This window comes from Acromyrmex echinatior, chromosome 15 (genome assembly GCF_024713525.1).
Source record: "Acromyrmex echinatior isolate Ae372 chromosome 15, ASM2471352v2, whole genome shotgun sequence".
Lineage (NCBI taxonomy): Eukaryota > Metazoa > Arthropoda > Insecta > Hymenoptera > Formicidae > Acromyrmex > Acromyrmex echinatior.
Genome location: NC_141866.1, coordinates 2,209,987 through 2,222,344, shown reverse-complemented (window position 1 = coordinate 2,222,344; position 12,358 = coordinate 2,209,987). Strand labels below are relative to the sequence as shown.

The window sequence follows — 12,358 nt, the reverse complement described above, 5'->3', positions numbered from 1 at the left end:
AGTTTATATTTCTTAATAAATAAATAAAAGAATTTTTAGCTAACAGTAAGTAAGTACATTAATCTTAAAACGGATTGAAACATAAAAATCAGTATTATATTCTGAAATGTCTGTCAGAACTCTAGCGGATCAGTAGTGTGTACCAAGGAAGGAATGTATTAGAATTCTAATTTTAAATTCTATTTCAAAATAATATTATGGACTCTGTAGGCGTCATGCAAGTATTTACACTTTAAAATTTGATGCGAGCGCAAGAGAGATTTAACGGTGACGAGATGAAAATTATCCGACTCGTGTGTGCATCTGATAAAGAGAAACGGTATATTTCTTCAACAATAGCATTGCCGATAGTAAAGCAGTAACCCGAAAGTTATTACTCGATCGCTTCGTTTCTTAAGCATCTGCATAAATAAGATGCCATAAAATCTTTGAAGAATCGAGTTCTATGAGACGCGATATGTTTTGAACTGTATTCAAATACAATGTATTTAAATATAGCTTTTTTGATGTAACGATTATGATTTGTAAAGGAATACTATATTTATGTAAATTTGTATATATTCTATGAAGAACACTTATCAACACGAAGTAATTTTTTTTAACAGAATGAGAAAGTCGTATATTAAAAAATTGGAGTATTTGTATTGCGTTTCAAAATAATACGAATTCATCAATGGATTTACAAATGCAGAGTAAAGAACAATTTTTTCCTAAGATACCGTTCTGTAAATGTATTTGCGTAGTAAAAATAAAATTGTTCAATCATCTATGTACAAATAGAAAAAGTCAAGAATCTTGCCTGATTAGCCATTGAAATTTAAAGTATTCACGAGTAATGCTTGCCTCGGGTCTAGCAATAATTTCGCGTTGAAACTATTCGCGAGATGATACACTGTGTCTAGTGTAGCGACAATAAATCCGAGAACGAAGATTTATGGCGCTGGGAGTGGTTTCGGACTTGATGCGTTAACATGCATTAACCCAAATACAAGAGCAACCACCGCGGGCGAAACGAGACCGAGTGCGAGACGAGTGTTCTTCCGTTCCTGTGCTTTGGTCCGATCTTTCGTGTCTGATCTCGAGGTAGATTGGTGACGCGCGCGAAGAACGGAGTATCGTATAAAGTGAAGCGATTAGGGACACACTTAGCGCCAAGTTAAGGAGGAACAAAAACCGCGAAAAATAGGTCGTTTCACTTTCTTCACGCGCGGTATAAAAACGACGGGTGGATTTTGTTACGCTGTTTTTGTCTGCTCCTAATTACAGCGTATCGCGATAACTGTTAGCCGGTGCTAGAGGAGAGGTCACTAAATAAAATCATCGCGCGCCGCCTGATTGCGCTTTCGCGCTATAAATCATGATGTTAAGTCGCGTGCTAGCGCGCATCGAATTGCGCGGAAGTTAAACGCTAAAAACTAGGATTAAACTGACCCAATGCTAACGTGATTAATCGGCTTAAGTCATGGAAAGTGGTATTATCCTGGAGGTAATAATTATTAGTTCGACGTTAGGCCGCGCTTTTACTATTAGATCGAAGACGAAGTGCCGCTGTATTATTAACTATGTTCTTTTAATTTTCTAACAACGTAATTTGTTACTCGGCTTATTTAAATGCTTAATAAACGTATATTAGCTGTATATTTATTAATTAAGAAAGAATTATATCAATTAAGAGAAAAAAATATTTAAAAAGAAATTAAAAAAGAATAAGATTTCATTTTTTAAACATTAAATTATATTTTATTTTTAATTGTTTGATATTTCTTGCATTTTATATTTTTCATAAAATATTCTAATTCATTTCAAAAAAAATCCAAAGAGCAGGTTATTAACATTTCTTTCAGAACTTTTTATTGTCTTAAGTCATTATTTTTACTGTCACCTTGTTTTTTTGAAAGGGGGGGAGTGAGTATTTATTTATTTTTCTTAAGAAGAAAATTGCCGATGCATTTGGGGGGGAAATTTTAGCACGATGGATGTAACTGTGTCAACTTTCCGTCGATAGAACTCTGAGATAAGACAAGGCTTCGAATCGCCAACCGCTAGAATGAACGATCAGTGGACGATACAGTGGACGATCTCTCGATTCCGACGACAGTCTCTGCATAGAAAATTATATCGTTTTTAGGAATACTCTTGGCGGCTGCATTTAGACACATCGGACGGCGTATGCAATAGCGGCATTCGATTGCGTATCGGTGACCTCGATCGTCTCTCCATATATCTCCCGCTCTTATTATCTCTTTCTTTTTCTTTCTCTTTCTCCCTCCTTCCTTTCCATTCAATTCGTTGTGTCAGTGATCCCACGCAGATCCGAGAGAAGGAAGCTGCTTTGCACTCGCACGAGGTTCATTCGCTCAAGTGAATTATGAACTCTCCGATGTTATTAGGTGTAATGAGAAAATTATTTCTCGCCGATACACTTAACGTTCACATCTCGACAATTATTTTCTTTTTACAGTTACATACGCAATTGTATTCCATTTATCTACCCTCCTCTACTTTAATTGATCGAAAGACGTTCATTAGACGTTCTTGTTCCTTCAATCTCACTAGCATCAAAATTTTAAGGCTGCATTAAATCACATAATATCTGTGAATATCACACTGAGCAAAGATTATCCGTAAATCTCGAAGTGAGCGGAAGTTATATAATATGAGAGTTTCTAATCTAAAAACAGATTTACGCGTATCGGCGTGTAATCTCTTTCAGCCGTCTCTATTACAGAAATATAATTGCGATTTTCTATCGCAAATCACTTGGACGTTTACTACGCGATACAGTCTCGCGTGATGCCGCCGTATTCCCTTCCGCGAAATCCCGCGCTCGGGATGCCCGATTCTCAGGTTCGTATAAATTTGTTTACTCTAAATTATGACTCTAATAGATACGGTCGCGTGTCTCCCGACCGTTTCTTCGTTGATGCATCGCACAAAGAATTAACATTATCTCTCATCGAACGGAGGCAGCCGGTCTCGTCAGCTGTTTTCCTCGCGTGATAGTCGGCAATTACAACCAATTCTGTATCGATCAGCGGCGATTCGATGGCGTAGATTATCTGTCAATGATTTCGAATTTGATCGTTTCGACGCCTACAAGAAATTAGAAATCGTCTCCGTTCGAAAAACAGCTCGAAGGGAAGCACGATAATAAGCACGATGGCGAATTCGCGGTGGTAGCTACATATAATTTGCATAAATAATATCCACCGATCTATTGGCCGATAATCACTTCCCGTTTATTATTCTGAGATACGTATGCTATTTAATTATAATTATTATCGACAACTAATTTCACTCGTAATTGTTAGGACCGCCACGATAATGTCCCGTTGCATTATTTTACTACGGTGAATAAATGTAATTAGACAGACGGAAGAGCGACGTGTTTATGAATTAAGGAAAATCGTGGAAACGGTATTTTTAACTGCTTATATTCTCGTTATGCTGTTTCTTAGTAATGAAACAAATAGGTAAATATGATAGAATGATTTATGGCTCTATTGATAAATAATGATAAAGTAATTGCGCGCTTGCCCTAGCGGAAGTTCCTATCGCGAGAAATAAAACGATACCAGCTTCCGTTAATTCATGAGTAGGGAAGTGATATTTTATATTACAATCAGCTGTGTGGGGTGTATTAATCGTTATTATTATTACTTAGATATCGCGCGCACGAAGGTGTATTATTTTTTTGTCGATATCTAACCTATATACATAGCTTGTATTCAGAACGCGGTTACGACGATGTAGAGTGCATTTAGCATATAGTTCATATTACACATATATATGTAATATATAACATATAAAATAAAATTGAAATAAATAAAAGCGCGTACTTATCAATAAAAGCGTTACGTTCTGAATGTGGGCCACAATGTCCTGCTGAAAATTTGATTTGCTTAACTAATCACAAAATTAAACTGACTAATATCATAAGTTTGAATAATATAAAACTCAATGCAAATGTATAAGAGACATAAATACATTAAAAATTAGATTAAAATTTTTTATTATTTGATGAAAAAGAATTTTTGTCTCCGTGATTTTCTTTTGTAAATAAATTAGGCAATTTCTCGCATTAGTAAAACTTACAGCCAACGGAGAATTAAAGAACATAAGAAATCGATGGATAATCAATACCTTGTAAAGCTTATACATTGTTTCAACTATATTAAAAGAGCGATATTGTTTACATTATTGACCATTGGCTCGATGATTACTGCGATGAAGATTTACGTATTTATTCAGATAACTGTTCTTTCACAGTTTTCCACAAAAGGCGATATAGAGCGATGAAAGAGAAACTGAGAAGAGGCTTCGCGTTTCTTTTACAATTCCGTCGAAGTGATGGATGAGTTCTTCGGAGAACTGTCGTCGATAAATCACCGATAACCGTGTTTTTTTAACAGCCTGTCTTTGTTTTTGCCATTGCGCCGACAACGCCTCCCGTAAAATTGCATTTGTGGCGGCGTCAGGTCCGTTGTCTCGTAAAATATACACGCCTATGAACGTCATTACCACGTAATTAACACTCTCCCCTTCTCCTGTTCCATTCCTCAGCGGCGTAATGAGTTCGAGCGTGGAAATTTGCATGTGAATCTCACTACGGCTGCCGACATACCGCAAAACCGCATCCGCGAAGTCATTCTTCGTTTCGAGCTATGCGGACACGAAGAGAAGACCGGTCTGTTGTTCGTGCATGTGCGGACGCAATCGCGTGAATGCATCTGGTAGCAAAATTGGGTCGCGTGTCACGCCTGTCAGTGCCATTTCGTAAACGTAAGAGTGAACTTCCGATTGTGTTTTTAACGTGAACGAGAGTAGACTCGTTTGATGTTCGAACTATGTGAAAAAACGATATTAGTTATCGGTTGTTGATTGAATACAGCCTCCGGTAGAACAATTCCGGAGCAGATAGCCATACGAGGAGAGACGGCCATTGTGGATTCTCCGGTAATTGTCGATATGATATGCATGAATAGTTAGTAAACGTCATGGTGATTGATTGGAATTGTTTTGCGATTAGCAGCCTTTAGCGGATATGTCAATGTTTTTTACTCGAATTTTTCTCCTATCTGTTTAAAATTATTTTTCAATTAAATGAAATTAAAAGTTCGCTTCAAATCAATGACCAAAATGGAAATTTATATAACTTTATGAAAAATAATCGTAAAATGATTTTTCAAAGACAAAGAAAATTTATTTTTAAAAATCTAAAGATTCTACTTTCATATCTTATAATATTAAATTTTTGTCTCGATTAACAAAATTTGTTCAAGAAATTTTTGCTCACGTGTCGCTATTTCCAAATCGAGAGCGCGCAAAGTTAATAGAAAGTTTCAACGCATAGAGTTGAAAAAAAATTGTTTTTAATTAATTTGAAACAATCTGAAAGTTTAAAGTCTCCTTTTTAAAATACTCTTTAAGAAATTAAAATACAATTTTTTGTTGTCGAGTTATCGCGGTTTGAAGTGGCCAATATATTTCATTTTTTCATCACTAGAAATAGCATCTCAGAAATTAATGTACTTTCTCTAAATCACAGACACTAGGAGGAATAATAACAGTTTGAATATATATCAAGGTGTAAGTGGTTACAAACTTTTACAAGCGGCTGGACACATTAAGAGAATTCGCGATTTATGTTTCAGAGATGGAAGTGGATAATACCATCTTACGTGCTCCAATTAATTTTCTAAAAGTAAAATTATATGAACAAATTTCTAATCTGATCGCATAACTTTCGTGAATAGAGTTCTCTCGCAAATTCAAATTACGTTCACAATACAACTCATTTTACTCGCGTATACTTGCATGCGGAACGGTCCACGTGCGTTTCGCGTGGCATCTGCAGCAGACACGTTCCCGTTGAGACAAACGCGGCACGTCGTCGCTTCTCACGTGAGCACGGCGAGAACTAATTGATCGTATCTCCGCGCGTGTTTAATAGCCAAGCGCTTTTACTGCATCGGAGTAAAGTTGGTACGGCCGACACGGGCAAGATCATGGACGGCAATCGCGTCCCGATTTCGCTGCGGATCAATTTACCTAACAAGAGCGAGGACGCGATAAAGTTGAACCGTCGCGAGGCCGCGCGAACCCGTAATTAACGTCTCCGATGAAATGTCTTATAATCGCTTAATAAGCGTCCGCGTGCGTTAATTGAGTACATCCAGGGCGTCGTATTTCCAGGGCCGACAATTAGCGCGAAAACCATGATGCTCTTCTCAGTACGACGCCCGATAGTTCGCAATACTACGTGGAAAAATTCTTCGTAACCGATTTAACGATCGGCATTAAATGTCTACAAGTGTAAACGATAAACTTTTTCCGCGTGTTTCGCGGAGAATAGTCCAATCCACTCGTGTTAATAACGCGCCAGTAGTAATCAGCGTTAATTACATTGTCATCGATTTCGGAGAAATAGAAAAAGGAAAGAAAGAAAGTGAGAAAAGGAGAGAATGAGAGAGAGAGAGAGCAGCATATGGAGAAAAGGCAAATCGAGTGGCATTGATTTACGCTTGATTACATTTCCCGCGAGATCTCTGGCGCGCAATTCTGCATAAGTGAATGCACTTTGACGAGACGCCGCTCACGCTCGCTTACTACTTTCGATTATTTCTGCGCCGTCATGAATGAGACGTCCGGTATTCGCGCCGGCTACTCGCGGTAGTAATGCTATTTAAAATGCCGACGTGAGATACATATTATTCGACGTGTTACTCATGAAGGTAGAAAGTGCTCGATCGTCCGCGTGATGTATCGCGATGCGTATATATGCTGAAGAAGAGGCGAATATGCGTGCATTTCGCCGTTCACCTTCGCCGGTCTCTGACAGAAGGTGACGAGGGTTAAAAGGTGGAATTAGAGGGAGCCTCTCAACTCACGGGAAGGTCAAGCTCGTGGGCTAGCACAATCCAATGTTCGTTTCTGCATGCGTGCACGTGCGGTATACGCACGTGCGTGATGAACGTGCTCGCCATCGGGCCACCGATGAGCACGTTTCCATCGCGATTAATCGATAAACGCGCTTCGTTTCGGTAGCGAACGCGCGCTTCGATCGATCTTTGTATCTCGTAAAGCGGATATTAATCGTAGAGACGTATTTAATGGTCTGATGAAGCATACCGGCATTATTCATCATAGAGAGATGTGTTTTTTTTATTTCTATACAATTCAGCATGATGTGCATGTTTGTTTAACAGAAGAAATTGAATGTCGAATGTTACTACTCGAATTCTAATACGCTAAAGTTATATAATTAATTATTTAACATTTTATAATATTTAATATTCAGTTATGAATATTAATATATTTACCCAGCAAGTGTCAAGCATTATGATATTATATGTATATATATATACCATTTATCAAAGCTAATTAATATAATTAATTATTTAACATTTCAATATATAAAGCTTATTTGTGAATATTAATTAAGATCTTAATGCGTTGTAATATTCATAATGAAAATGAAAATCAAGATTCATTGCTAAGATATTTGTTTGAGGAAAGAAATAAATAACTTCTTTCAATTTATAATAAAAAGATTCAATTACAAAATGATCTTATGAATTCAATTATAGGTCTGTCAGTTGGTTTTCAATTTTTCATAGAGTAATTATTCGATCTTATTTGAGGATGAACTAATCTCGATGTGATTCATCGAGATTCGTTCGGCTGTCAATTTTGTATGGCCGACCCTACACTATTGGATCCAATTACCGATTTCTGCTGGTATTCGATTCAATTGTCAAATTGAAATGCAAATGACTAAGGAACTTGTTGTATTGAGGATTGTGATAAGTAACAAGAGCCTTCGTTCTGGTTTCAGGAACCAAAAAGCGAGTCGACGAAGTAGCATCACCAAGGACTATCCACGACTTGCCAGAACACGTTCTCACATGTGGCCTGTCACTTCCCGGTAAGCATTTAAAAAATACAATTTTTTCTGAGAAAAAGTTAATGATGATAATTTTTAATTATCTGTTATGACGAAAGATATTAGATTTGTATTATACATCGTCGAAATTCGAAATTTAAAAAGCGGAAAAATTTGAAACGATAATTTTCAACGTTTGTACAATATATTTCTTAAATTATTGCTAAATGTCTATCTGGAATCTATATATATTCTAGATTATTTAAAGAGAAATAAGATTGTTGATCTCCAAATTTAAACATTTTTATCGCGATAGTCGATTGCGCTTTTGTTGTAAGCCTTTGTTTCGCGTTGAGGTACTCCACATAGAGGCAACAGCAGAAACGTGAACTTACGCCACACACGCGACTCTACGTTGCTTCTCGCGACGCGTTGCGGAAGATAACAACACGCGGTGACCGCGGAGGAGTATGCGGAAGCTGGGACACACCCATCCACCACGTAGGGCTCCTAAGCTTGGTTCACACGCCCCCGCATCTTCTACTCGTTCTGTGCATCTATTTACGTACTTCGTCGAGTACCGGCAGATACTTCCACGGCAGGCCGTTTCTCTCCCTTCTACCGTGATTCTGCCTTGTCGAGTGCGCCATTCTCTCGGCCGTTCTCCTTGCTCTTCGTCCCGCATTGTCCCTTTCTCTCCCTTTCCGTGAGGCTCAGCTGGTCGGATCTGCAGATATCTAACTGTATTCCCGTAGTTGGCGCAGTTGTTGCTCTCTGTCGTAGATTAGCGCACGGCGGGAAGAGGTAGTCACTGGACGATAACTGAAAGAAGCCTGACCAAAGATTAACCCGCTAGTGTTCGCATCACGAAACACGCTTTGCCTTAAATTACCTTGCATAGACAGTATATAATGATCGTTTCAAGTATTTAAATGAGTATACATATATTCCATGTTCATTTTTACCAATATAGATTAACCTTAATCTTGATTTATCTTATTTTTTTTTCTTCTAATTCTGAAAATTAAAAAAAGATAAAAAGTAAATTAATCTAAGATCAAATTTAATCTACATTAATAGAAATAGACCTCATAAACTCATGTTGGACAAAAATAATATTAAATATACCAAATATTTTTTTGCAGTATATGGGAGCTCATAGAATTTATTCATAGAATTTATTTATTTATAAGGGCATAAAAGAAAGTCTTGAATGCAGGAGTCAGTTGCAAGATATAATCATTACTGTTGAACGAATATTATCTGAGCATTCGATTTTCTTGATACAATAAATGCGATCATTGTGATGGTTATCGCGTTATCTCGTGATAATAAACTGGAAGAGATATTAATCTACTAGAATCGATTAAAAGCAATATGTAATATTTTTATGATATGAAACGGAGAAATCACTTGATCGAACTTTGCTTTAGATCAAGTAAAGTCTCTATTTTTTCAGCGTGTCTAATATCGACATCGTTCACGTAACCAGTCCCTCCTTCAAAGCGGCGTCCTGCAACGGTAATCGGGTGAAAGGGAAAAGCGCACTCGGCCGCTTTAATTGCAACCGAGTGTGGGATATACGCGACTCTTTTGTGTCTCGATTAAGGAGGGACTCCTCGCAACAACATTAACGTTAACTATCCACTTACTTGAACATGAGCTACACGCTCAGTTCGCACGCCTTCGTGTTTCTCGTGCATCCATCCATTTATATCCTCTTCTCGTAAAAGGGCCAACGGTCCCTTCCGCCTCTCTCCGTCTCAATGAATGCTCTTCTCTGTTTCTCTATGTCTCACACACGTACCCTTTTTCGTATATCACCATACACTCCTCTTCCCGCTACCTTTTCTTACCTTCTGGTATCACCTCAGTGTTCATGCTCCCTTCGTGTGCCTCGTATTCTCCCTCCGCTCCTTTCTTCCGCCCGTCTTCGTGGCTCGCTCAGCTGGCCGGATCCACGTATGTCTAACTGTATCCCGTAGTTGGCAAAGCTGCCGCTTTGTCGCCGATTAGTTGACTGGTACGCGGGCAGGCAGAGACGATGGGCGACGATCTAATGGGCTCCGGCGTGCTTCGAACTAGAGAAATAAACGGTAAGAAACACGTCGTGCCATTAGTTGTTAATTTTAATTACAGTAAAACGCACACGGCGCTTCTTACGGGACTTGGTACGATCGCACGAGACCCTTAGAGGTGAATTGCCCTTTCGCAGCTAGGTAAAAGCGAACTTACACAATTTATTTTAAACGATCGTCTCCGATGACTCATAAAAAGCGAATGCAATGAACAATTAAGTTTTTTTTTTAAGGAAATAATTAAAGAAACGGACTATATTAGTGTAATATAATTCGCAAATGTAATCTTTTAAAAAATCGAGTTAAATGTGTAATTATAAATGTGCCGATTATAAATCACTCAATGTGCTCTTTTTAAATTTGGTTGATAATCTTTTCTATTATTAATCTCTATAGGATGGTAAAGCCATTGTATTATATCAAAATAATACCACACAGTGACATTATTGAAATAATAATGTTATATTTGGAACAAAGAATACAACGAGATAATGAATTATCTTAATTAATAAATCTTAATTAAGGAAAAACTGTAAGATACTTAATTTAAAAAATAGATTTCTGTCCCCTTTAAAGGTAAATAATAGCAAAGAGAATTTCGTTTTTCTTTTCTTTTTTTTTAATTATATACGTTGTCTATTTTTTGTTTGCTGTGGATGATTTGTCAAACTAAAAAACCGTGCAGATTCACCTTCAAGCAGATCCTCGAGTATTTCTGACTGTTCTTCGCCTCGACCCACGTATCTTCGTACTTCACATTCCCGCACCTATTTATACTGCCTTTCTTTTCCAAAGGTAGTTCCTCGCGTGTCTCGTTAGGCTCCTCTCGTTTCTCTTTCTTCATCCATCGATTCCGCCTTCAGTGCTCGATGCTTGCGGTGCTCCTCTCGTCGTGTTCACTTCCTTCATTCCGCCACCTTGATTGCAACAAAGCGCAACGTTGTTTCGGTTTCGTGGGATCCCGTTGGAGCTGCCCGCGGGGCTCAGTTTCCGACTCGTCTCGAGCAATCTTCGCGAGATTTTCCGACCACCTCACGTCGCTCCGATCTTCTACACTTTAATGTTTACATGTTCACGTTGCATGTACCATTCCTCCTGTGATACCAATGCGGTACGTCATGAGAACGTAAGAATTTACGAGAAAGTCTACTGTTGACAATCTGCCAGGCGGAAGCGCACTCTGTCCGTTCAAGAAATCTAAACGCTATCTTTTAGATAATCACCTATTGTGCAAAATCACACAGGATGCAAGGACTTTATATGCGCGCGCGCGTATAACGTGCTTATTCTACTCACTCTTGAAATAACAGTGCATGCATGGGCATGATGATCGTCAATTGCTCGGCTAAATAAGAAGAACACTAATAAAATTATCTTTTAGCTTGTTAAAAGTACAGTTGCATTTTTTTGGATATTCATAATGTAAACGCTGTTATTTTTACCTTAATGATAGCTGCGCTTCTTCAGTTTGGCGAGCAATACTACTAACAATATTTTTTACCGTCACAGATGTCTGGTTTATAAAAATAAAAGGATTTGTAATATTTTACGGCTAATGAGTAGAGTATTATTTAATCATTATTGCTTTCATAAGAAATATTTGATTTATTTTGACACGAGCATGGGATCGTATAAATTGTGTAAAAATATGTATTGAAAGTTAAACATAAATAGCTAATTCGCTTCCCTAGCCATCGTCTAATGTTACAAGTCTCGTGGTATACGAAGTGGGTCTCTCAGTACGTCATCCGAACAGGCTTCCTCATTGATTCTTCGCGTTCTTCAAGCAACGGCAGCTCAAGACTCCCTTGTTATATCCTCTCCTTTCTCCCTAGTCGTTTCCTTTCCTCTTCCCACGGATTCCCTGTTGGAGAGATCACCGGGTGCCTAACTGTAATCCCGTAGTTGGCGAAGCTGCCGCTTTGTCGCCGATTAGCTGGTCAGAGCCTAGTCGAGCCGCGATCGCTTTAAAAGAGGTGGGACGGAGCAGGAAGAGGAAGTGCAGGAGATCGCAGCGTCGTGCCGCGTTTACGCCCGCCGGGCAAAGAGGTGCAAGTACGACAAACGACCGCGGCCGAAGTTCAAGCGGGTGCTTCGAGAGAGTCGGATTGGAGGGCATTAACGAGCCCGCTGGTACGGTGATGGTCTTTGCGACCGTCACGTATTTTCTTACCGTCGCTTTTTCCGCAAGTCCTATAGAAATTTGCGAGAAATTTGCGGAAGCAGACTCGTGCACGATCGAAATTTTGCTATCTTGCTTGATTAAATCTAATCCACATATGAGAAGGTTTGGTCAATTAGCAAACTCATTCCACGTCCATTGGAACTTGACTTAATTCGTCAACTCGATTAGGCATATCCGCATAAATTATTGGGAAAACGTTGCCACGTCAAG

The 12,358-nt window shown here is 38.5% G+C and overlaps 1 protein-coding gene across 3 annotated transcripts in view; it reads left to right on the top strand.

Moving 5' to 3' along the window:
• The window catches only part of LOC105151162 (uncharacterized), a 303,301-nt gene that overhangs the window by 174,011 nt on the left and 116,932 nt on the right, over positions 1 to 12,358 (top strand). For all 3 annotated transcript variants that reach the window (XM_087413985.1, XM_087413987.1, XM_087413986.1), the window contains one exon: positions 7,838 to 7,927. In XM_087413985.1, coding sequence (XP_087270111.1) covers positions 7,838 to 7,927 — 90 coding nt within the window. The remainder of the gene's footprint in view (positions 1 to 7,837; positions 7,928 to 12,358) is intronic.